This window comes from Rutilus rutilus (genome assembly GCF_951802725.1).
Source record: "Rutilus rutilus genome assembly, chromosome: 5".
In the NCBI taxonomy this organism is placed as follows: domain Eukaryota; kingdom Metazoa; phylum Chordata; class Actinopteri; order Cypriniformes; family Leuciscidae; genus Rutilus; species Rutilus rutilus.
The window spans coordinates 2,350,771-2,378,540 of record NC_140213.1 but is presented as its reverse complement, the minus strand read 5'-3'; the positions used below and the strand labels follow the sequence as shown (position 1 = coordinate 2,378,540).

Here is a 27,770-nt window from a genome sequence, read left to right as displayed (position 1 = left end):
GCTGTATTTTTAACTAACGTTAACAAAGATTAACAAATACAGGTACAAATGTATTGCACACGGTTAGTTCATGCTGCAATAACTAATGTTAACTAATGGACCTTATTGTAAAGTGTCACATGTCGTCCTCCAGACCATTTTACAGCTAATATAAAAAAATAAAAACACCGCTGAAGTGCGTCTTGCGTGCGTCACGTCTTGCGTGTAGTCCTCCGCTTCAAGTGAAAACTACATATCCCAGCATGCATCAGTGACCAGACAACATCCCGGGAGAGAGGGGGTCGGCAATCGAACCTGTGTTTACTTCCGGATTTCCTGTATATGGCAGAGCTTGAAAACAGCCACTCCAGTTGCCCTACAAGCTCAGCAAGAGCCCCGTGCCCCGATCCGAGCCCGTCTCCGGTGAAGCGCGGTGCCCCGGCGACTCGGTGCCCGGAGAGAGAGAGCCCTACACCGGCACAGACGCGGAGAGATTAGCGCGGCTTTACACGACCATTCACGGCAGAAACTCTCCTCTGCCACCCTTCGCCAAACGTCAAAGTCAATGCGGTCCTTGATCAGCGCGCTGGAGCTCATCCGCGTCTCACTAACGCGCTTTCGCTCGGAAAACACAGATTAAACCCGCAGAACGCAGATCCACACGGCGAGCTCGCGTTACCGGGGAACAGGACGAGGAGCACGGCAGCTCTAGCTGGATTTATCCCGTTCAGGCATCATGGAGTGGTTAATGGGGTGAGTGTGTTTTCAGATCATTGTCCTGATTGACCTGGTGCTCCTGCATCACAGCTAAAGGTATATTCGAGGAATGTTTAGCTAACGTTCCCAATGACGTTATTTCTGAACGTTCGAAGCGTTTCAATGACGTTCGAACTCGAGCTGGACGTTTCGAACGTTCAGAGAACATTCAAAAGTAACATTTTGCAAGATGTGTGAAGAATGACACAATGCATGTTCCAGTAACGTTCCATCTTCAAACACTGCGTGGAATGTTACTTTTGAATGTATCAAATCAACGAACATAGAACGAGATGAATATGCAACATTCCATGGATGATGTGTAAATTATGTTTTGAGAACATTTTTAAAGACCAGATCATTTTAAACGAACGTTACTGTAGGAACGTTTGTTCGTAACTTTGAGAGAACCCTGCCAGCTCTGAGACCGTTCTCTGTTAGCTGGGACGGCGACCGACTAAGTCAAGTGTTTTGTGCAATTGTCTCCAAAAATGTCATGTTTGCACAGTTGCAGGCTCGTGTTTCCCGGACGCTGTTAGTGCTTTGAACTGATCGCGTGCGTGATTCTGTCATATGACGCGCCCGCTATCATCATCATCTTCGTCATCATCATCATCTTCGTCATCATCATCTTCGTCATCATCATCTTCGTCATCATCAGGGCTTGTCAGTCTTTTAGATTCCACAATATGATCATCCTCATCCTGGTCGTGTGACTGACAGACCCCCATCCTAAGATTTTAAATTCTTAATTCTAATTCTTACAAAATAGTGTAATAGACTAGTATCCTTTTTGATTTCACTTGTCATCATTACATACTAATAAGTAAATATTTCCTGGTTATTAGTAAGTATTTCAATAGATTATTAGATACTAGAACCTAGTGAGACACAAGTATCCATCCCAATAAACGCGTAACATTTATTATTTTGCTAGTTTGCTAGTTAAATTTATATTGTGTCTTTAACTCATTTAAATTATGCAAAAATGACCTGCTTGTAATAACGTCTGTAATTAATTGTTGTAATTGCATCCCTAACCAAACCATGAACCCTGTCCCTGACCCGATCCCAGCTCAGTAACAGCACGCGATAGTTAAAGACGCCTAGGATTATAGATTTCTTTAGTGATATCTAGTGATAAGGTAGAATGGCTATTATATAGTGAATTACTAGATAAGATAAGAAGATAAGTTACTACTTTCTGCGAGTGTAATTGTCGATGTCTTGCAGCTCCAGTGAGATTTATCCCTAAAGTGCACGATGATCTTTCAGAGTTGTTTGCACAAATCAGCTTGTCAAATTTGTATTTTGTAACCACAATTTGCGTACTTCGTGTCATACAAGTTGTTGCCAAAAAAACAGCGTGGTCTGACTGTGCTATTAATAAAAGTGGTTGAGTTCTGACGTCCGTTTCCTGAAGAGAGGCGACTCGACATGCCTTTAAAACATGTTCAGGCTTTACAGAATTCACAGTGATTATGACACAATAATGGATGAAGTGCAAGCATGAACTGATCGCAGGTCTGACTCTGCTTCATCACTAGCATCATCGTCATCATTAGCATTAGCATGTCTGCTAGAAAAAGCACCCAATGCAGTCAGTTGGATATGGATGTTCAGCGTTGATATGTTGCATTCATGATTGTGCTCGTTTCTGACCTTTAAACCCGTCCTGCATGATCCTAACAGTCGCCTGCAGAGTTCCTGTGGAGGCGTCACATGACCAGGGCTTGTTTCCCTCTCTGCGCTGACCTTACAACACCGGGGAAAAAGAGCATGCCGTTGATTTGAGCAGTTTTTGCAGTGCGTTGGTCTCTGATGGACTGAGTCTTAAAACTCATTGTCATTGAAGTAATGCTGTGGTCCAACAGAACACAGTCAGCAATGGGTTTGCACAATGTTTCTGGATTCGGCTTTTGTGATTCCCACTTCTAGCACTTGCATGGTTTCAGGTCTCCTGGAACAGGATTGGCCAGCCCTGATCTAGAGGGATTTTGATTGGACAGAAATCTTTACAGTGCAAGATGAGTCATGAGTCTTTTTCAGTCCTTTTAGTAGGAATGCATGTTATATCGGTATCGGCCAATATATGATCATTTTTAGTGTCATTATTTTGATGTTTTTGTAATCAGCCTCTAAAAATTTATTATAATTTGGGTTTAGATTTATCAGCCGATATATCGGTCATCGGCTTTCAAATATAAAGAATTATCAGTTATCGATTATAATCGGTATCGGCCAAAATGTTCATAGCGGTGCATCTCTACCTGCAAGTAAAGGGCTTTAAATAAATCTGTTAAAATTTGTCTTACACCACCAAAATGCTGATTTTGTTTAAATGAACGGCCAGAACGCATTACAAGTTTTCTGTTCCTGAAAACGGTGTTGTGTTAGCGGCCCCTAAGTTAATAACAAATGATTTTTACAATGGAAATCAATCAAAAACTGATGGACAATGACTTTCTTCTAGATCTGCTGTAAAGCCAAAACAATCTTTGTTGCATTAATATCCCGTTAATATGTCCATTCAGGGCCACCGTAGAAACATGTCGATGTAAGCGGACCCGCGGTGTGTGTAGAGAAATGCCTCCGTCTAAGCTAATAAAATCTTAATGGTTCATTATGTAAAGCCTTTATTCACCACTGAAAACATAGTTATGTATATGATATTGCATTTCTGTCAACAGATCCTCCTAAATATTACACAATGCACCTTTAAGGCTTGGTGTGTGTTTGTGCATTGCACCGACGTGTTCCTGGGCTTTGGCCGGCAGTACCGATAAGCTGACGTGATATTGTGTTTCAGGATCTCCTCGAGTGCTCCTGTCTCGTAGTGCTGAGCACACTGGGTTTGAGCGTCTCTGGTATGCAACCCGTAGCCAGCTTTACATTCTTGCATCGTCATTTGAAGTGTGACCGATAATGTCTGTTACTGTATGTGTCTTGTGGCTTTTCATTCACTGTATGTCTCCAGACGTCCACCTGTGAAAACCTTCAAAAGGGTGTTTTCCTCTCAAGTGGTGTGTGTTTATAGTGGTCAGCTGTCAAATGGTGACTAGTGAAGTGTTACTAATCCTCTCTGAAGCAAATTAGCTCTAATTGTAATGTTGACATGCATTTTCTGTACAGATGCTCTGAAACAATATGTATTGTGAAAAGCGCTATACACATAAAGGTTACACTTTATTTTTGTCATTGTTATAGTATAATTATATATTTAAGTGCTGAGTATTATATTAAGCAACTACATGTACTTACTATAGGGTTAGGGTAGGATTAGGGTTTGGTTGAGGGTTAGTTGCATGTAATTATACATAATTTACTGTTATTACTATGGTACATGTGGGTTACACTTTATTTTAAGGTGTCTTACAGTGTAATTATATATTTAACTACTGAGTAAAAATAATTAACAACATGTACTTACTCTATAGGGTTAGGGTAGGACTAGGGTTTGGTTGAGGGTTAGTTTCATGTAATTATGCATAATTTACTCTCATTACTGTGGTAAGTATATGTAACAAGGACACTGTAAAATAAAGTGTTACCCAAATAAACGTAAATTGAAAAAATCTAATTACAGCATTCAGTATGCAAATCATTAAACTGTACTTTCTCAACACTGTAGAAGTTGCTGTGTTTTCCCTCTAAAACCTTGCAAATAGCATTATGACAACAGCTTTCCCAGCTGTAATACAGAAATAACTCCAAAGTTCATGTTTCCTGGTTTAGCATGGATATCCAGATCTGGTTCTGGCTCAGGTTATGGACCGTCTATCAGTGTTCGGCGTCTCTAATGTAAGGGTGTGACTCTCGAACACAGGTTTGGGCAGTTCAGCACTCCTCAAGAAGAATGTGTGTGTCGGATGAAGAGCAGATGTGGTAATCCTGATGCTTGTCTGACACCACGTGTTTAATGATGATGGCATTAAGATAAACAGACTGAGCGTCATCAGTTGTGTCTGTGATTCTCAACTGGTTTGGTTTCAGGATTGTGTAGTGGGAACCCAACACAGTATATTGTTTGTGTTTATTAATATTTTAGAAATATAGATTTGTTGGTTAGTAATGTGGATAGTTTTCCCCTATTAGACATGCAACCCTCAATTGAGAACCGCTGATTATGTTACCGGAGACGCCAGTATTGGGGGCTCGTCCGGGATGTGAAACTGAAATGAGACTTGTTCCTCCAAACCAAAAGCACATTCACGTTTTTCACTTGCTGTCAGGGTTCAAATCTTAATTGGATGATCTTAAAGGGTTTAAATTTAAAATGAAAATTGATCCCATAATTTACTCCCCCCTCCAGCCATCCTAGGTCTATATGACTTTTCTTCTTTCAGCCAAACACAATCGGAGTTATATTAAAAAAATATCCTGGCTCTTCGGGTTTAATAAAGGCCTTATGAAGCGAAGCCATGCATTTTTGTAAGAAAAATATCCATATTTATAACTTTATAAACTGTAATCACTGGCTTCCAGTAACAGGCATACGCAAGTCGAGTTCTGGTAGAGTGACCTCTGACCCGACGCATGACCTCTGACCCGACACATGACGTATTGATGAATGCGGAAGCGCAGAGGATCGAGCAAAACAAAACAGTGGTCACGAATTAGACGTCTAAAACGAGTATTTCTAAACAGAAATGTGGGAGGAGCTTCAGTTTTGTTTGAACCACGTCATGCGTCGGGTCAGAGGTCATGCGTCGGGTCAGAGGTCTCTCTTCAGCCGGAACTAGACTCGCGGACGGCCCTTACTGGAAGCCAGTGATTATAGTTTATAAAGTTATAAATATGGATATAACTAACCTTTTAAATGTTATTGCTAGAAATGATGCATAAACTCAGACAGGCCGTGTGTGTGGCCTTCAGAAATGCCTTCTGCACGAACAGATACTGTATGATCTCTGTATGAAGACATGCTTCCAGTTGACCCTGATAGAAAGTAGGCTTGATGTCTGCAGTTCCGGAGTGTGTAATTCCCAGCACAGCGCTCTCGTCTCCCGTCCCACAACTCTGAGTGCTTGAATAATTGGGCTTTTGGAGGTAGTGTTAGTTGAGAGCGAGACAGACTGAAGGAATATGTGTGTGTGTTGATGTGGATCAGATCTGTTGTCTGTTCTGCTCTGATGCTGGTGTGTGTAAGTGTGATGGGCATTAGTTGACAGTTTCTTCCACGATCTGAAACACGGAGAGCTGTGCGGTTCCCATGAGCTTCTCCAGAGGAGCAGCGAGCCGAACATGACAGACCCGACGAGTCCTGCGGCTTTAAACACGCCTGGCGTGAATCTGTATAATGTTGTCTAACAAGTTTGCTTTATCTTTACCTTTTGCAGTAGTAGATGGTGATGCACCAAAATATATATTTTTTTTTTTCAAAATCACAGAAACTGAAATTTGAGTTTTCAATTAGAAGACTGAGGCCCTGTTTACACGAGAACGCTCGCGGATGAAAACGTAAAAATATTTTATCAGATGTGCCTTTCGTTTAGACGGCAACGGCGTTTTTGGGGCTTAAAAACACAAAAAAAGTGAAACCACCCTCCAGAGGGGAAATCTTAAAAACGCTCCACCGTCGCATTCCCGTCTAAAAGGTACAAACGCAAAAGTCTGCTAGACAGTGAAGGCACCGATCTGCTCTCACATTGCCACCTAGCCGCCTGGAGTGCATACTACATCGAATTTCACACACTTTTGCGTCACCATATGCACACAGATTTCCCCCCCCACAACGCTCGTCTAAACACAGAATAAAAAGTGATAACGCAACGCCACTTTTGCGTTTTTCTCTTCAGATCGTTTCCGTGTAAACTGAGACTGAGACTGTTTAGGGTGTGGTGTTCTCAGGTAATACATTAAAGACCCCCTGAAATCAAAATTCAAGGTTTTTTAGCTTTGATGAATATGAATATGAATATGTTAGCCTTAAGGTTATGAATGAGCTGGTGTGCTCCAAAACAATGACAACATTCGCATTTAGTGTTGAGGTATGTTCGGTTGCTCAAACGCTCGAGTTTTAGTCCCTTTTCCAACTGTTGGTTAAGAATGAAATGAATGAATCCTCTACTATTGAATCAGCGCTCGGATTCGCTTCTATGGTGCTGTCAAGAACAACTTGCAGTCTGAGGGAAACTAAACGCTGTTGGCTATTTGAAAAGGGGGAGGAGCCATTCAATATGTCCCGCCTCTGCTTCCTGTTTCAGTGGAAATTACGTCAACGCATTATTCCACGGCATTTCACTGGGCTTTTAAAACACTTTATTAGTAAAGTCCTTCGCAATGAGCCGCCTTACGATATATAAAGTGAACAAGTTTTACATATTGCTACTTCATCATCCTTATTAGTCACAGGGAAATGCATCTACACTGCTCATGTTTATCTGTTGAGTGTACTTGTTACATATTACAAAAAATATATATTTTTACCCTTTCGGGCGTAAAGTGTTTATAGTCGGTCTGTGTCGAATGAACTGAAAGTGAAACTTTTCCTCGTGTATCCTCCTGAGTGTGTTTGATGAACGCGCTGACAGGACGAGTGTGCTGTGAATGCTTCACTTCCTCTTCCTGCTGGAGTAAGTGTGTGTGTGTGCTCTGGCTGTCGGAGGTTGTGGTGAAGTGTCAGGTGTGGTTACGCTCCACTTCTCGTTTAGCATGTTTATTTTCAGAGGTAGTTTTGCAGAGTTCGAGCATCTTTGTGCGGTGGGTTTCTAGACATGCAAATTCAATTGTAAATTCATTTTGTCATCATTGTAACTCGCCTTCATGTGTTTCCAAACCTGTGCGACCAATAGGGGTATGACAATATATCGTGTCACAATAAATCACAATACAAAAATGCAACAATATGTAGCCTATTGTGGATAGCGACATCTATTGTGTAAATAAAAACGACTGTGCTTGAAAAAATTTATGTTGAATAAAATGTATAATAATACAATTGGGGAATATATTAATGCCAAATGTCTGATGTACCAGTACAATTTTATGTTAAATATATCTAGTCAGTGACAGAGATCAATATTATCGATATAATATATCCAATATTATTATAATATTTGTCTCAAATAATTCTGTTTTCAGCTTCAGAATCATGAATATAGTTATTCTGGTGTCTCTGTTGTTCATTGGGTTTCCAGCACCAAGTCCAAATTGGTTCAAGAACCAAATGCATTCACACCCAAATTCTCTCTCTCTCTCTCTCTCTCTCTCTCTCTCTCTCTCTCTCTCTCTCTCTCTCTCTCTCTCTCTCTCTCTCTCTCTCTCTCTCTCTCTCTCTCTCTCTCTCTCTCTCTCTCTCTCTCTCTCTCTCTCTCTCTCTCTCTCTCTCTCTCTCTCTCTCTCTCTCTCTCTCTCTCTCTCTCTCTCTCTCTGTGAGGTCAGGGTTGTGTTGGGGAACACGTGTGTGTGTGTGAGGATGAGGAGAAACACACTCCCTTCAGGCCCAGGCGCTTTTTATAGATCCTCCCGCCGGTTAAGCAGAGACGAGAGAGTTTAAAGGAGGATGTTGGAGATGTTTGCATCACTCTCCTCAGAATCACACGCTGCACGCGAAGAGCTTGTTGTTGTGCTTCAGACCGGAAGCTGCTATCTTTAGACCAGGCCTCATGTGTTTCGATTAGGCTGTCAGACTGTCACGCGTGCTCTGAAGTGTAGTTAACACGCGCGATTAGTCCAAATCGAACCCGAATCGTGATATGTCTCAGTGCGTTATCAAAATGCAAAGGCTGCGATTTAATTAATGAAGAGTAAATCTGCTCTGAGTTTGTCACTGTAATGTGCATTTATTATTAAGATTAGTTTATAGCCATAATGATATATAATCACTAAATGTTGGCCACATTGTTCAGCCCTACAAAGGTACACAGCAAACTCGGAAAGATTAAGAAAATGCAATTCTCCCTCCAAATCATCAACCCTGTATTTCATCTATATCTCGTAGGGGTGTAACAATATAGCGCAATACAAAAATGCAACGGTATGTATCGTGGATATTGACAATGTGTTGTGTATAGTTCACCCAAAATGAAAAAATTCAAGTTTACAGAGTTTCAGTGTCAGTACTACATTAACTGTATATATAATGTTGAATATAATGTATAATAATTGTGTGTCCTGGGGATATTGGGATATTTGTGTGTCCTGATAAATGCCAAATGTCTGATGTTACTGGTAAAAAGTGGCATTCATTATTTTAAATATATCTAGTCAGTGAAAGAGTTCATGCATAATCATCTAAAATAAGTTTTCATCTTCAGAATCATGAATATTGTTATTCTGGCGTGTCTATTGTCCTGTGCTTTGGGTTTCAGCACCAAGTCCAAGACTATTCATTTACACACACAATGTAATGCTAAATTTAGCATTTTGATGGAGTATCGCTATCGCAATAATACTGTATCGTGGATTCAGTTCGTGATTTGTATCAAATCGTGACATGAGGGAATCGTTACACCGCTAGTATCCCCCTCTTCTCTTGTTTGGGATAATTGTCAGCACTGAATACTAGCTAAGGAACAACTCCGGATCTGTAGATGTGGCTTCATTTCTTTCCCACCCATTTTTTTTGTCCCGTTGGATTTGCCAACCTTCTCCAGTCTATCTTTATAAGCAAACTTTATGGTGAGTTCAGAAGACCGCTTTCAGACCAAACAAAGGACATGAAATGTGTGACAAACAGGTCCATATAAAAGCAGAGCGCTGGCGTAAAGTGTGTGTGTGTTCCTGCCGTTCTCTTCCGCTTGCGTGTGTTTCAGTTCCTGATGGCCTACATCTCAAACACAGCAAGGGTTTGCTTTCTTGCTTTCATCTCTTCCTCTTCCTCCATTTGGTACTTTCGCTTTTCTCATCCTTGCGTTGACGTTTGCAAAACGGCTGGAATGGCTTACATCACCTTTTTGGGGTTTGCATACTTAAATGCAGAGAAGAAAATGCAAATGAGGCGTGAGAGAGCGAGAGGGATTCCTATTGAAGCTTGTGTTTTCCTTGTATGGAGCAGGAATGAGCTTTAATGGATTATGTTGAGTTTTATCAGACGTCCCGCAGGCTTTCCCTATACCTCACAGATCACCGTGTGTGTGTGTGTGAGAGATCTGAATCTACATCACTGAACTATTTGAAGTGCTGCAGCTCCAGTTGTGCAACATTGTTCATGTTAGATACCTACAAACGTGCTGCAGTAGGACTAAAAAAAATTTAATTTATTATTATTGAATGATTCAATGAGTAGTTACTGGATGAATCAGGTTTTTTTTTTTTTTAAAGGGGTGGTTGATTATGATTTGACTTTTCTAACTTTAGTTAGTGTGTAATGTTGCTGTTTGAGTATAAACAACATCTGCAAAGTTACGACGCTCAAAGTTCAAAGCAAAGGGAGAGATAAAAAAGAAATCGCTTTTTAAGGACTAACAAACGGCTGGTAGAGACTACACAACATTATAGTGACATCACCAACCCTAGAATTTACATAAACCCCGCCCCTGGAACATGATTTATAGATTATCAAGACAGGATATCAGTGACTAGAAGATAACTACACATAAGCTACATAAATTCATCAACTAACCATTCAGAAATGTCCTGTTGCTTCTACATGTTGTCACTTCTTCTTGAGTCTCTCCATCATTGTCTGACTCCGGTTTGAACATAAAAGGCTAAAAGTTTTGGGAATTTTCAGTGCATGTCTGTGTGAGTGCAAACTCTTGAAGCTCCGCCCCCTGTGCCGGGAGCAGCGGCTCATTTGCATTTAAAGAGACACACACAAAAACAGTGCGTTTTTGCTCACCCTCAAAAAGTGACAATTTTAACATGCGATATAAAAATATCTGTGGGGTATTTTGATCTAAAACTTCACACACACACTCTGGGGACATCAGAGATTTATTTTACATCTTGTGAAAATGGCATTTACCACCCCTTTAACAAATCTCTTGAATGAATGATAAAAAGAAAAAAAAAGAAAGATTTATAGTGGTGAAACAGTGTTATCAATTCAATCGTTATTTGAAGCGTCTAAAAGTGATTTACTCTATTTTAATCGCTACCATAGACATCAGCTTTTATGTCGGATATATAAACTTTTATCCCAGTACTTCTGTGATTGATTTGAATGATTGTAACACAGATTCTCTCTCTGGGTCAGCGGCAGCACAGACCTGAATGTTCGCTGTGATCGTTCTTGTCGAACGTGTAATAGACATAACCGAATTTGCTGTAATTTATGAATAAGATCACGTGGCTGTTTGAATTGAGATTGCGATCTTTAAACGATTAATCATGCAGCTCTAATACAAAGTGGGATTTGTTCTTGTAGCTCCCTCCTACCTCCACTCGCTCCTGCGAGTCTACATCCCTACCAGAAGCCTACGATCGGTCAACGAGCAACGGCTTGTGGTTCCATCACAGAGAGCCACAAAATCACTTTCCAGAACATTCTCATTCACAGTTCCATGCTGGTGATGACCTCACCCTCATCCGGAACGCAGAATCCCTGACAACATCCAAAAGACAGCTGAAAACCCATCTCTTCCGTGAGCACTTAACCTCATTTTTTAAAAAACCACCCAAAAAACCTAACCCTTTTCCTTTAATCCTCCCTTGTCTGGCTTGTGCTACTCTGAGCAATGCCTGAACTTTGTATTTTGAGCACTTCTTGCGTTGTTCTTGCCTCTTCACGATGACTCACTTCATTTAGTCCTAATTTGTAAGTTGCTTTGGACAAAGGCGTCTGCTAAATGAATAAAATGTAAATGTTGTTGGTGTCTAAAGGTCCTTGCACACTGAAAATGTTGCATGTTAAAAAATAAATACGACCTGTCAATCATGTTTACACACTGCCTACGAAACTTTTGTCCGTTATGAAAAAATTCGGATCATGTTCGATGTTCTGTGTTTTCCGTAGCAAGCCTTTGGAGAGGTGTTTGGACAATTCAGAGCCACTGAATGACGAATACGAAAAAACGCACACAACAGTTTCGGACTCAGACTGTGCATGGAGCTTTAGGCCGTGTGTCCACTAATGCGTTTTTAGCCAGCTGAAAATGCTAGCGCTCTGCTAAACGCCTAGCTATGGGCGCTTTGGCAGCGCTGCATTTTTTTCAGCTGAGACGCTTTGCTTGTTATGATACGGAATATCTGCGAAAGTGTTACTAGTATCTCATTTCACACATATTTTGTTTCTGTGTTGATTCTATATTAAAATGTCGATACAATGTAACGCATTTTCTCTGGCTCTTGTTTTAAATAATTTTCTTCCGTTATTATTGCTTGTTGTTGTTGTCGTCTGTTGACGTTGTACAAGCAGAATGTGGCGGTTGGTCGGTGTTGTATTAGTCCCGCCTCTCCTACACTGTGATTGGACGGTTGGGTAAAAAGTGACAGTGATGAGCGCTGCCTTTTACCCAAACATTCTTCAACTCTCGGCGACCAGTACAATTGGAAAAATACGCCAGCCGTGTGAAAAAACGTTTTGGTGGACACACGGCCTCTTTGGATAAAAGTGTCAACTGTATGTCAGAGTAGCTGTACAGATCAATCTCGTCGTACTGTATGTAATTTGTACCAAATGACCTTGAAGGTCAAGATTTAATGGATGTCGTCTACCCGTGACCACAACACGCTCTCTACCAGCCGTACTCGCGCTCAGGCACTCGGTCTGCAGTGAGATTAGTGCTGCTGTGTGTAAAGGACAGGGGAGCGTGTGCAAGTTGTTGACCTGTAGTAGCCTTCTCACAGTCAGATTGCACTGAGTAATCTCCTGTAAAATCACCTCTGAGCTGTTCAGGGATCAGCCGTTTCTCAGGCCAAGAGGATGCATTTCTAGAGCACTTCTTTCACGAGTCGTGATCTATTTTGTGTGAGGTTTTTGGTCTTGATTTAAACATTCAAATGCATATACAACGTTTTTGTTAGGACAGAAAGCTGGTGTTTGTCATGCTTGTACAGAAATCTGGTACTGCGATTTGTTTGCTTACCAAAGATAGCAACCTGACATCAGTGGAAATCTATTATTTAGGTCTCAGAAGGGTTTGCTTAACTTTCCCAAGCACAGCAATGATGCTGGAAAGACAAAAATGTGTTTTTGATGAACTAATAGCTCATTCAGGAGCTGTTTCAGTAGCAGTTATATATTATATTAGTAGTTATATATAAGATTTTAACATTTTGAGCTTTATGATGCTTGGAAGCTTCACCTAAACATTTTAATTGTCATTTAATTATAGTTATATACGCTCAAGTTTTTCCAGATCCATTAGACTTTTGTTTATCTTAATGTAGAGCTCATTAAACAGAAGCTTAAACGTGTTTAAACCAATAAGGTTTGTTCTTGTGCGTCAGCCAATCAGATTTGAGCTTTCGTTGACCATATTTGATGTGCTCTATGTGTGATGTGCATTGATCATGTTCATATGTGAATAAAAGCCTAAATAAATCTGCAAAACTCCAACTTGGGTCAAAGACATTTTATGCAATTGCAGTGTACTTACGGTTCACTTAAATATCTACATGAAAAATGAAGTAATGTTTACTTCAATTATAACTATGTAAGGGATTCAATAATGCATGTCAGTCTCAACTATTGATACACCAAAAATATTTGACTGAAAGGGTAAAAATACATATTTTTTTTGGTTTTGGCAAAAAAATTAACAAGTAAACAAGTTTACAGAAACACAAGCAGTGTAAATCTAAATAATTAAATCTGTGATCATATCGGTTCAGAATACGTGGATTAAACCGCTCAATTCATATTACTTTATGTCTTGGGGAACATTTTGAAGCGTCAAAGATTTCCAGTAATGGACTGAAATTGCTCAGATGGGGACAATAAAGCTTGTGAATATGAATTTATTTGAATTTAAAGCTCACTTGACTTAGCTCTGGATCATTGCACATCACACTGCGGTGTCTTGATCTGCCTGACACCAGTTTCATTAGGTTGTACCTTTATGCAAACGTGCATCGGATCATCACCTGACTCGTCAGCTGTAGTCTCTGGCTCTGTGGAGGCTTTAGTCTCGCTCTAGTCAGCTGTAGTCTCTGTGGAGGCTCTAGTCTCGCTGTAGTCTCTGTGGAGAGGCTGTAGTCTCTGTGGAGGCTTTAGTCTCGCTGTAGTCTCAGCTGTAGTCTCTGTGGAGGCTTTAGTCTCGCTGTAGTCTCTGTGGAGAGGCTGTAGTCTCTGTGGAGGCTTTAGTCTCGCTTTAGTCTCTGTTGAGGCTTTAGTCTCGCTCTAGTCTCGCTGTAGTCTCTGGCTCTAGTCTCAGCTGTAGTCTCTGGCTCTAATCTCAGCTGTAGTCTCTGGCTCTGTGGGGGCTTTAGTCTCGCTCTAGTCTCAGCTGTAGTCTCTGGCTCTAGTCTCAGCTGTAGTCTCTGGCTCTAATCTCAGCTGTACTCTCTGGCTCTGTGGGGGCTCTAGTTTCGCTCTAGTCTCGCTGTAGTCTCTGTGTATTCTCTGTGGAGGCTTTAGTTTTGCTTTAGTCTCGCTCTAGTCTCGCTGTAGTCTCTGTGGAGGCTTTAGTTTCGCTTTAGTCTCTGTGGAGGCTTTAGTTTCGCTTTAGTCTCTGTGGAGGCTTTAGTCTCGCTCTAGTCTCGCTGTATTCTCTGTGGAGAGGCTGTAGTCTCTGTTGAGGCTTTAGTCTCGCTGTAGTCTCTGTGGAGAGGCTGTAGTCTCTGTGGAGGCTTTAGTCTCGCTGTAGTCTCAGCTTTAGTCTCTGTGGAGGCTTTAGTTTTGCTTTAGTCTCGCTCTAGTCTCGCTGTAGTCTCTGTGGAGAGGCTGTAGTCTCTGTGGAGGCTTTAGTCTCACTGTAGTCTCAGCTTTAGTCTCTGTGGAGGCTTTAGTTTCGCTTTAGTCTCTGTGGAGGCTTTAGTCTCGCTCTAGTCTCGCTGTATTCTCTGTGGAGAGGCTGTAGTCTCTGTGGAGGCTTTAGTCTCGCTGTAGTCTCTGTGGAGAGGCTGTAGTCTCTGTGGAGGCTTTAGTCTCGCTGTAGTCTCAGCTTTAGTGTCTGTGGAGGCTTTAGTCTCGCTCTAGTCTCGCTGTAGTCTCTGTGGAGAGGCTGTAGTCTCTGTGGAGGCTTTAGTCTCGCTGTAGTCTCAGCTGTAGTCTCTGTGGAGGCTGTAGTCTCGCGGTAGTCTCTCAGCTGTAGTCTCTGTGGAGGCTGTTTAGTCTCGCTGTAGTCTCAGCTGTAGTCTCTGGCTCTGTGGAGGCTGTAGTCTCGCTGTAGTCTCAGCTGTAGTCTCTGGCTCTGTGGAGGCTGTAGTCTCAGCTGTAGTCTCAGCTGTAGTCTCTGGCTCTGTGGAGGCTTTAGTCTCGCTGTAGTCTCAGCTGTAGTCTCTGGCTCTGTGGAGGCTGTAGTCTCGCTGTAGTCTCAGCTGTAGTCTCTGTGGAGGCTTTAGTCTCGCTGTAGTCTCAGCTGTAGTCTCTGGCTCTGTGGAGGCTTTAGTCTCGCTGTAGTCTCAGCTGTAGTCTCTGGCTCTGTGGAGGCTTTAGTCTCGCTTTAGTCTCAGCTGTAGTCTCTGGCTCTGTGGAGGCTGTAGTCTCGCTGTAGTCTCAGCTGTAGTCTCTGTGGAGGCTTTAGTCTCGCTGTAGTCTCAGCTGTAGTCTCTGGCTCTGTGGAGGCTTTAGTCTCGCTGTAGTCTCAGCTGTAGTCTCTGGCTCTGTGGAGGCTGTAGTCTCAGCTGTAGTCTCTGGCTCTGTGGAGGCTTTAGTCTCGCTGTAGTCTCTGGCTCTGTGGAGGCTGTAGTCTCGCTGTAGTCTCAGCTGTAGTCTCTGGCTCTGTGGAGGCTTTAGTCTTGCTGTAGTCTCTGGCTCTGGAGGCTGTAGTCTCGCTGTAGTCTCAGCTGTAGTCTCTGGCTCTGTGGAGGCTGTAGTCTCAGCTGTAGTCTCAGCTGTAGTCTCTGGCTCTGTGGAGGCTGTAGTCTCAGCTGTAGTCTCAGCTGTAGTCTCTGGCTCTGTGGAGGCTTTAGTCTCGCTGTAGTTTCAGCTGTAGTCTCTGGCTCTGTGGAGGCTGTAGTCTCGCTGTGGTCTCAGCTGTAGTCTCTGTGGAGGCTTTAGTCTCGCTGTAGTCTCAGCTGTAGTCTCTGGCTCTGTGGAGGCTTTAGTCTCGCTGTAGTCTCAGCTGTAGTCTCTGGCTCTGTGGAGGCTTTAGTCTCGCTGTAGTCTCAGCTGTAGTCTCTGGCTCTGTGGAGGCTGTAGTCTCGCTGTAGTCTCAGCTGTAGTCTCTGTGGAGGCTTTAGTCTCGCTGTAGTCTCAGCTGTAGTCTCTGGCTCTGTGGAGGCTTTAGTCTCGCTGTAGTCTCAGCTGTAGTCTCTGGCTCTGTGGAGGCTTTAGTCTCGCTGTAGTCTCAGCTGTAGTCTCTGGCTCTGTGGAGGCTGTAGTCTCAGCTGTAGTCTCTGGCTCTGTGGAGGCTTTAGTCTCACTGTAGTCTCTGGCTCTGTGGAGGCTGTAGTCTCGCTGTAGTCTCAGCTGTAGTCTCTGTGGAGGCTTTAGTCTCGCTGTAGTCTCAGCTGTAGTCTCTGGCTCTGTGGAGGCTTTAGTCTCGCTGTAGTCTCAGCTGTAGTCTCTGGCTCTGTGGAGGCTTTAGTCTCGCTGTAGTCTCAGCTGTAGTCTCTGGCTCTGTGGAGGCTGTAGTCTCTGGCTCTGTGGAGGCTTTAGTCTCGCTGTAGTCTCAGCTGTAGTCTCTGGCTCTGTGGAGGCTGTAGTCTCGCTGTAGTCTCAGCTGTAGTCTCTGTGGAGGCTTTAGTCTCGCTGTAGTCTCTGGCTCTGTGGAGGCTTTAGTCTCGCTGTAGTCTCTGGCTCTGTGGAGGCTTTAGTCTCAGCTGTAGTCTCTGGCTCTGTAGAGGCTGTAGTCTCAGCTGTAGTCTCTGGCTCTGTGGAGGCTGTAGTCTCAGCTGTAGTCTCTGGCTCTGTGGAGGCTGTAGTCTCAGCTGTAGTCTCTGGCTCTGTGGAGGCTTTAGTCTCGCTGTAGTCTCAGCTGTAGTCTCTGGCTCTGTGGAGGCTTTAGTCTCGCTCTAGTCTCACTGTAGTCTCTGTGGAGGCTTTAGTCTTGCTGTAGTCTATGGCTCTGTGGAGGCTGTAGTCTCAGCTGTAGTCTCTGTGGAGGCCGGGCGGTCTCTGCTTTCTCAGCAGGTGCTGTAGGTGCAGCGTTGCATAATGCCGGTCTTCTGCCGTTCATGTAGATTTGAAGTGCCTTGTCCTTAATCACCATCTACATTAGGACTGCATGATACTGAAGAAAAGTGTGATATGCCATAACTCATTAAATAATGCGACACGATAATGCTTAAAGTGTGTAAAATTAAACTTTAATTTTCTTTAAAATAGATGTAAAATAACTTGCATATGTTTTTCGCAATCTTTTTGCAGCAGTGTTTTACTGTAGCGTAAGAAGTGTTATTTTAACATCAGTGTAAACCACGAGGTTCAGGGTTTTAGGTTTATTTAACAACACAAACTGAATAATCAAATAAAAATGAAACACTGCTTAGTTTTCACTGTATGAAGAATTAAATATATCCTGATTCTTATTAAAGCTGCAAAAGTTATTCAGCCGAGAGTGAGTGATTTTCTCTTTGTCTTTTGTTCATGACCCCAGTTATTGCAAGCCGTTGCGATGCGCATATCGCGATATATACATTTGCGATATTTTGATAATTTCGATTAGTGCTGCACGATTAATCGTATCGCAATCGCAATCGCGATGTCAAGCCTACGCGATTATATGACGCAAAATGCTGCGATTTTATATTAAATAAACAAATAAGCCTATAAATGCAGCATCTGTTAATTTTTGGCATCCTTTGGTCCCGCTCTTATTCATGCAAATGCTTTTAAACCATTCATGCGCGATAAGACAAAAAAGAACGCGCTGTCAGTCAGTGAATGTCCTCCTGACACACACACACACACACACACGACCCACTGATAGACGCGCGCCAGTATCAAGTTCTCTTTCGCGGTAGAACGAACAACACACATGTAGCCTATGCCAAAATGAACGCGCTGACTGTGACACACAAAAGACTCGCAATAATATCGTGCGTGCGCACAAAACAGCATGCCAGAATACAGTTCTCTTTCGAGCTTGAACGAACAATAACACACACAATTATGCCAAAATGTCTTTTTGTCGAGTATCTTCATAACATAAGATTAGTCTTATGATGAACGTGAAGAGTTCTGACTCGCGAGAGAATGAGGTGCGTATGAGATCCGCGTCTCTGACAGCAGCTGGTCTTAAAGGGACAGTACACAGTAGCTACTAATTATATCTGTCGCTAAAGTTAATCAAGGAAAAACAAGGAACAGAGAAAAACACTCACTGCTCTTGTCACAAACATCAGCGTACAATCTGAAACCAGTCACTTCTCTATATAAACAGGCAATTAAGATATTTGACAAGAAACCGAGATGGCATCATTGTGATATCATACAAAAGCACAAGCTTTTTACTTTTGAAAATTTTAGTATTTTGAAATTGACTTTTAAAAGCCCCCTATGGACAGGTGTTGAAAATTAGCACATGTGCTATAACACTTTAAACAATGCACCTGGTTCGTCCAATGTTATTGCTTTTTTCCATATTTAATCAATATTAAATAAATAATAAAAAATAAAGACTAAAGAACTTTTTTCTTTAGGCAGATTATCACTAATCTGTGTGTGCATTTATTTTCCTTGAGAACCAAGCAAGTTGACTCATGAAACCATTTGTTTATTATATCGCATATCGCAATCGCAATATTGACCTCTATTATCGCAATATGACATTTTCCCCAAATCGTGCAGCCCTAATTTCGATATATTGTGCAGCCGTACTCTACATGTCAGTGGTGTTGCACTGAATAATAGTGTTACACATGCCATACTTGACCTGGCTCTTCTGAACTGGACTCCACATGTACTGCACACACACACACATGCTCTTCATGCACATGTTGACGAGGGCCTGGAGTGAGTGAGCGCAGCATCATCATCATCATCATCTGAGCGTTATGTAAGTGTTATCCAGCTGTGGAGGGAATGCACTTCAGTTAATGCCTGTGTAATCCAGCTCTGCTGATGCTCACAGAGATGGAGATCCTCTCTCTTCAGTCTCCAGATCCCATCAGAACCTCTTCCTGAAGGATTAGTGGACTACAATGCTGGAAAAATACAGCCACACATCGATAATGTTTGCTTTCATTGCTTTGCTTTTAGTGATTTCACATAGCATGGAATTTGTCTGTGCTTTTTTATTTTATTTAAGTGTACTATGAAGTTATTATGGAACATTCATAACACACATCTCGCTGCCCAGACCATATTATAACTAATCTGGTAAAATGGGTCACTCAGTCATTCTGTGACATCACAACCATGAGGACATTAAAATATGACCACCTACATTTACATTTCTATCAGTGATTTGGCCTGAACAGTGAAGTGCACCTTTAGATGGAGGCGAGCTGGTTATAACAGCTCGTTCAAAATACCCTGATTACTATGAATGATTGTGTGGAAATGGTCATGTTTGTTTGTTTATGCATGAATTTATTGATGCACTTATTTGTGCATTTATGCATTTATGCATGTATGCATTGATGCATTTATGTATTTATTGATGCATGCATTTATTTACATATGTGTAAAATGCATATTTATGGATTTTAATGGGTGTCCTGGGTGGTTTCTTAATGGCCTACGTCAAAACTAACTGACTTCTCTAAGCCCCGCCTTCAATAGTACTGACCAATCCTACCTCAGTAACTCACCATGTAACTTCACTATATTCTCAGATAAGCTTTTGTGCTTCTCTAATGTAAGATCTGTGTGATGAGATTGTATAAGTGATCCAAAATGCTGGTAAACTGTTGTTGCTGGGTCACTTATAACAGTGAATCTGCAGTGGATACAAGCTGCATTTTCCTTTTCCAAATCTTTAAAATAGAAGTTGATTCTGTAAATGTGTTGCCCTCATTCTCAAATAAACATCTGTTTATTCCAAGGTCAATTTCATGTTATTGTTATTAACTTTTCATATTGGATCAGGTAACTGTCGAAAGATTACCCGCATGCGCTGTAGAAGTCTTGGGAACTCTTCTGGTCACTTACACTGATGCTTTCACTTTCAAACGTGACGCATCTCTTCAGGTGATCGTGAGAAATGGTTCGTGTTTTTTTTTTTTCTTTTTTTTTTTACGTTTCTGCTTTATTTAAAAACAAATTTCATGAAAAACAGATTCAAATGCTTTGAAATGACATTCCAGCCCATGTGAGAATATTATCCATTACATATAAGAATAATAATAATAATATATTTTTGAGCACAAGTATTTGTGACCCTGGATCACAAAAAAAAATATATATATATATATATATCTATATATATATCTCTATATCTCTATATATATATATATATCTATATCTATATCTATATCTATATCTATATCTATATATATATAATATCTTTTTTTTTTTTTTTTTTACCCTCAGATTCCAGATTATCTCGGCCAAATATTGTCATATCCTAACAAACCACACATCAATGTAAAGCTTATTTATTCAGATTTCAGGTGATGTATAAATCTCAATAAATAAATAAAAAACCCTGGTTTTGTAGTCCAGGGTCACAGATATGTGTAAACCGTGCATTGCTACAGAAGAATCAAGTGTGGCTCATTAATGGCGTTTGGTTTGTTCTGTGTGTGTGTGATCTGTCCTCTCGAACACACACCCTGCTCCTGCCCAGGCTTGCTAACACACACAGGGTTTCCTCGCCCTGTTCAGGCTCAGCTTGTTTTGCTATTTCGGTTTATATATTCAGTCTCTTGTGCTTTAGTCTCCGCATGGCTCCCTCAGCGCTTGATTGGCTGGTGACGGGGCATGAGGTCATCATTAGCTTTCACTCTTCACAACACGCTTTTCACAACTGGATCACTGTACTGGGTCTCCCACTGTACTGGATCACTGTACTGGATCACTGTACTGGGTCTCCCACTGTACTGGGTTACTGTACTGGATCACTGTACTGGGTCTCCCACTGTACTGGGTTACTGTACTGGATCACTGTACTGGGTCTCCCACTGTACTGGATCACTGTACTGGATCACTGTACTGGGTCTCCCACTGTACTGGGTTACTGTACTGGATCACTGTACTGGGTCTCCCACTGTACTGGGTTACTGTACTGGGTCTCCCACTGTACTGGGTTACTGTACTGGATCACTGTACTGGGTCTCCCACTGTACTGGATCACTGTACTGGGTCTCCCACTGTACTGGATCACTGTACTGGATCACTGTACTGGGTCTCCCACTGTACTGGATCACTGTACTAGATCACTGTACTGGGTCTCCCACTGTACTGGATCACTGTACTGGGTCTCCCACTGTACTGGATCACTGTACTAGATCACTGTACTGGGTCTCCCACTGTACTGGATCACTGTACTGGGTCTCCGACTGTGCTGGGTCTCCGACTGTGCTGGGTCTCCGACTGTGCTGGGTCTCCGACTGTACTGGGTCTCCGACTGTACTGGGTCACTGTACTGGGTCTCCCACTGTACTGGATCACTGTACTGGGTCTCCCACTGTACTGGGTCACTGTACTGGGTCACCCACTGTACTGGGTCACTGTACTGGGTCTCCCACTGTATTGGATCACTGTACTGGGTCTCCGACTGTACTGGGTCTCCGACTGTACTGGGTCTCCGACTGTACTGGGTCTCCGACTGTACTGGGTCTCCGACTGTACTGGGTCTCCCACTGTACTGGATCACTGTACTGGGTCTCCCACTGTACTGGGTCACTGTATTGGATCGGTCACTGTACTGGGTCACCCACTGTACTGGGTCACTGTACTGGGTCTCCCACTGTACTGATCACTGTACTGGGTCTCCCACTGTACTGGGTCTCCCACTGTACTGATCACTGTACTGGGTCTCCCACTGTACTGGGTCTCCCACTGTACTGGGTCTCCCACTGTACTGGGTCTCCCACTGTACTGGGTCTCCCACTGTACTGGGTCTCCCACTGTACTGATCACTGTACTGGGTCTCCGACTGTACTGATCACTGTACTGGGTCTCCGACTGTACTGTACTGGGTCTCCCACTGTACTGATCACTGTACTGGGTCTCCCACTGTACTGATCACTGTACTGGGTCTCCGACTGTACTGTACTGGGTCTCTCACTGTACTGATCACTGTACTGGATCTCCACTGGTTTGAAGTTTCTTGTATTAAAATGACAGTCAAAGTGAAAGTTGACTCAGTGCCAGGGTCAAGCACACAGGAGTGTGTGAGACTTTGAGACCCTTTACTGTACTGCATAATACTGTGTACTGGCTTCCAGTAAAATTGCTAAAAATAAATGAAGACAAGTTTTAATTTATATATGTGACCCTGGACCACAAAACCAGTCACATGGGTAAAAAAAAATTCAATTGAGATTCATACATCATCTGAAAGCTGAATAAATAAGCATATGGTTTGTTAGGATTGGACAATATTTGTCTGAGATACAACTATTGAACATCTGGAATCTGATGGTGCAAAAAAATCTAAACATTGCGAAAATCCAGGGTCACATATAATGTTTCTAAATGTAATTAATTTCTATATATTATTAATATAATTAATATATGAATTATATAACATATTATATTGCATTATATTATATTTATTAACAATTACAAATAATAATGCTGTTTAGTTCAGGAAGTGCTGTATTCTGGTTTTCATTAAAAATAACAAACATTAACAATTTATGAACATGTTTTGTATATAATGTGTGTAAATGCAATGAATTACTTTGAATATTACATGTTAATATTAATATATTATATATTAAGTAACACTTAAAAATAAGGTTGCTTGTTTAATTAAATGAGTACTGTTCTATTTTTTTATTTTTTTATTCTTACTGTAATTTTGTGTAAAAAACAAAACAAAAAAAGCAGTCTGATCAGTCTGAGTCAAGAAAGATCATCTAGCAGTTCATCTGTGGCCGTGTGAGGGGAAGGTGGAGTTGTGTGCAGTGCATTCTGGGATTGGCTGTGGTGAAGTGTGTTTCTGTGCTGGTCCAGCAGATGGGGCTGAGACAGTGGTGTTTGCTCTCTCTGATCTCACACACATTCTCCCTGATACTGGTGTGCTATCGGTGTGTGTGTGGGATTATAAAACCACTATGACCGATTTGACTTAATTACTTCTATCCAAAATGAGTGCAGATTTTAATATTGTTTGTGTTGATGTGGAAATCCTTTTAAATTCAGCTGAATTCTGAGTATATTGTGAAGAAACTAAGCAAACTGTAGATGAAGCTCTACCTTTACCTCTTCTTCTGTGTGTGTGTGTGTGTGTGTGTGTGTGTGTGTGTGTGTGTGTGTGTGTGTGTGTGTGTGTGTGTGTGTGTGTGTCCTGGATCTGGAGACAGGAAGTGGGATTTACCCCTTCCTCCCTGTGAGATGCAACAGGAGCATTTCAGCTCTAAAAATGTCAAAACGCTTCAGATGCTGCATAAAAGCATTAAAGCTCTTTTCCAGGTCATCTGAAGCCATACTCTGTGTGTGTGTGTGTGTGAGAGTGTGTGTGTGAGGAACTGACTAACATTTAAGCATTTATTCACTGATAATCAAATAAGCTGCAGATTATTGGATGACGGTGAATGTCACTAGAAGATGACATCAGTGAATATCATATTTGATTTGAGGGTCACATGACTTTGAATATAGGTCACAGGTCATATGAATATTTTATTTATTTATTTTTCTGAACTGGTTTCTTAAATATCTGATTATATGACATTAGCTCATGACAACATGTCTAAATATATACTGTTGTTTTGTGACTGTGTGTGTGTGTGTGTGTGTGTGTGTGTGTGTGACTGACTGACTGTGTGTGTGTGACTGATTGATTGTGTGTGACTGTCTGACTGTGTGTGTGTGACTGTCTGTGTGTGACTGACTGACTGTGTGTGTGTGTGTGTGTGTGTGTGTGTGTGTGACTGATTGATTGTGTGTGACTGACTGACTGTGTGTGTGTGACTGACTGATTGATTGTGTGTGTGTGTGTGTGTGTGACTGACTGACTGCCTGTGTGTGTGTGACTGACTGTGTGTGACTGACTGACTGTTTGTTTGTGTGTGTGTGTGACTGACTGTGTGCGTGACTGAATGTGTGTGACTGACTGACTGACTGTGTGTGTGTGTGTGTGTGTGTGTGTGACTGACTGTTTGTGTGTGACTGACTGACTGACTGACTGACTGACTGTGTGTGTGTGACTGATTGATTGTGTGACTGATTGATTGTGTGTGTGTGTGTGTGTGTGTGACTGTCTGTGTGTGACTGTCTGTGTGTGACTGTCTGTGTGTGACTGTCTGTGTGTGTGTGACTGACTGACTGACTGACTGACTGACTGACTGACTGTGTGTGTGTGTGTGTGTGTATGTGACTGACTGACTGTGTGACTGACTGATTGTGTGTGTGACTGACTGCCTGTGTGTGTGTGTGTGTGTGTGTGTGTGACTGACTGTGTGTGACTGACTGACTGACTGTTTGTTTGTGTGTGTGTGACTGACTGTGTGTGTGACTGTGTGCGTGACTGAATGTGTGTGACTGACTGACTGACTGACTGACTGACTGACTGTGTGTGTGACTGACTGTGTGTGACTGACTGACTGTTTGTGTGTGTGTGACTGACTGACTGTGTGTGACTGTGTGACTGACTGTGTGTGACTGAATGTGTGTGACTGACTGACTGACTGTGTGTGTGTGTGTGTGTGTGTGTGTGACTGACTGTGTGTGACTGACTGTGTGTGACTGAATGTGTGTGACTGACTGACTGTGTGTGTGTGTGACACTGACTGTGTGTGACTGACTGTGTGTGACTGACTGTGTGTGAGTGTGACTGACTGTGTGTGACTGACTCTGTGTGACTGACTGTGTGTGTGACTGAATGTGTGTGTGTGACTGACTGACTGACTGTTTGTGTGTGTGACTGACTGTGTGTGACTGACTGTGTGTGACTGACTGTGTCTGACTGACTGTGTCTGACTGACTGTGTCTGACTGACTGTGTGTGTGTGTGTGACTGACTGACTGACTGTTTGTGTGTGTGACTGACTGTGTGTGACTGACTGTGTGTGACTGACTGTGTGTGACTGACTGTGTCTGACTGACTGTGTCTGACTGACTGACTGTGTGTGTGTGTGTGTGTGTGTGACTGACTGTGTGTGTGACAATGTGTGTGTGTGACTGACTGACTGTTTGGGTGTGTGTGACTGACTGACTGTTTGGGTGTGTGTGACTGACTGTGTGTGTGTGACTGTGTGACTGACTGACTGTGTGTGTGACTGACTGTGTGTGACAATGTGTGTGACTGACTGACTGTTTGTGTGTGTGAATGTGTGTGACTGACTGACTGTGTGTGACTGATTGACTGTGTGTGACTGACTGTTTGTGTGTGTGTGTATGTGTGTGACTGACTGTGTGTAACTGAATGTGTGACTGACTGACTGTGTGTGTAACTGACTGACTTACTGTGTGTGTGTGTGTGTGTGTGTGTGTGTGTGAGAGTGACTGACTGACTGACTGTGTGTGTGTGTGTGTGTGTGAGACTGACTGTGTGTGTGTGTGTGTGTGTGTGTGTGTGTGTGTGTGTGTGTGTGTGTGTGACTGACTGTGTGTGTGTGTGTGTGTGTGTGTGACTGACTGTGTGTGTGTGTGTGTGTGTGTGTGTGTGTGTGTGTGACTGACTGACTGACTGACTGACTGACTGACTGACTGTGTGTGTGTGTGTGTGTGTGTGAGTGACTGACTGACTGACTGACTGACTGTGTGTGTGTGACTGATTGACTGTGTGTGACTGACTGTGTGTGTGTGATTGACTGACTGACTGTGTGTGACTGACTGACTGACTGACTGTGTGTGAGTGTGTGTGTGACTGACTGTGTGTGTGTGTGTGTGTGTGTGTGTGTGTGTGTGTGTGTGAGACTGACTGTGTGTGTGTGTGACTGACTGTGTGTGTGTGTGTGTGTGTGTGTGTGTGTGTGTGTGTGTGTGTGTGTGTGTGTGTGACTGATTGACTGTGTGACAGACTGACTGTTTGTGTGTGTGTGACTGAATGTGTGTGATTGACTGACTGTGTGTGTGACTGAATGTGTGTGACTGATTGACTGTGTGTGACTGACTGACTGTGTGTGTGTGTGACTGACTGACTGTGTGTGTGTGTGTGTGTGTGTGTGTGTGTGTGTGTGACTGACTGACTGTGTGTGTGTGTGTGACTGACTAACTGTTTGTGTGTGTGACTGTGTGTGTCTCTGTGTGTGTGACTGACTGTTTGTGTGTGTCTCTCTGTGTGTGTGTGTGTGTGTGTGTACTACCCAAATCCTCTGTTGTTTTCCAGGGTGTGGATATCATTAGCATGGATCTATTTTTGTAATGTGTGTCATGGTAAACTGAGAGTGAGATGGATGTGTTTGCTGTAGAGATGAGTTCTGAGCCGATCTCTCTCTCACACACACACACACACACACACACACACACACACACACACACACACACACACACACACACACACACACACACCCCGGTGTTTCGATCTATAGTCGTGTTGTGCCTGAGATTTCTGCATCAAAGTTGAGCTAACCTGGCAGTTCCTCGTGTTTATGTGCAGTAGTTCACGGTCCCGTAACCAACCAGGATTCAGGATGTGTCTAACACACTCTCACTGTTTCAGTGTGTGTTTGGGATGGACTGATGCTAAAATCTGCAGTGTTTAGTTTTATAGCTGCTCTGGAGTCACGCCTCTAAACCAAACCTCATCCGGTCCCGTCCCACACACATCAGCAGTGTGTGTGTGTGTGTGTGTGTCCCAATTCAGCTCTCCTTCACAAGAAGAACCAGCAGTCACATGTATACTTTCATTCAGTTGTGTTTGTGTGCAAGCAAGTGCAGTGAAGGGTTGAGAGACGAGGGCCTCGGATCAGTCAGCTGGCTCACGATTAGTGGCTAATGAAATGCCGATGAACGTAAAATGGAAACCAAACACCAAACCATGATTTTTGAGAGGGATTTTTGGTACACCGCTTCCCATAACGATCTTAATGTGAACTACAGCCAGAGTTGGGTCTAATGCATTACTAAATATTTCATAACTGTAATTTAATTATAAGTGTGAACTGATCGTAATGCTTTCGGACACTTAACTGCATGTTATTTACAATAAAATTAAAATTTATTATAGTTTAAATTTGTTAAATGCAGTTAGTTGACCTTGAGTGTTTCTAGGACTTCAGTACATCGCTTTATGTAATTTTATAATTACTTCTATTCTCTTTGAAATATAATCAGTTACTGTTGAATGTATTGACAAGCACTCATGGTAAACTAAAATATACTTTAATGTAATTTCTATTGAAACATGTATGTTATGTATTCAATATATTTGTAATTACACATTTGAAAGTTGCAATTTGCTACATTTAAAATATATTAAACTTAAATGTAATATCAATTAACAATACAGTTTAAATTATAATCAAGTACTTTACATGTGCTTTAGTATGATAGTCAACACTTTTAAAATAAGTTTACTTCTTTAAAGCACAACACAACATTATTAAACATGATATAAAATTAACTTTTTAACGTGATATTACAAAAGTGCACTTTTTACTATGTACGTACTTAAATGTTTTACATAGTCATGGAAGTCTACACCCTTTAAGTGCACTTAAGTTCCCTTTTGTTTCTTTAATAATATTATATTATCTGCAAATATAGTTTTTTTTTATATATATATTTTTTTATATATACTTTAGGGATGCACGATATCGGCCGATATGTTGATTTTTAATGTTATCATTATCGGCCCGATATATTAAAACTGATAAATAACGTATTATCTCCTTCAGCTGAGACGCTTCAGATGCGACTGTTCAACATGGGTTTGAATTGCTTGAAATATGAATGAAATCACTTTAAAAAAAGGAAAATACAGTAAAGTACAACATGTTCAGCGCAATTCTGTCATATCAGCTACATAAAAACTATAATGAACA

At 42.0% G+C, this 27,770-nt stretch overlaps 1 protein-coding gene across 1 annotated transcript in view; it reads left to right on the top strand.

Annotated features, from left to right (window-relative positions):
- The first annotated feature begins 268 nt into the window (after nt 1-268).
- mob2b (MOB kinase activator 2b) overlaps nt 269-27,770 on the top strand; it is a 52,586-nt gene continuing 25,084 nt past the window's right edge. Inside the window, exon 1 of the mRNA XM_084409198.1 lies at nt 269-732. Coding sequence (XP_084265324.1) covers nt 716-732 — 17 coding nt within the window. The 5' untranslated portion in view covers nt 269-715. The remainder of the gene's footprint in view (nt 733-27,770) is intronic.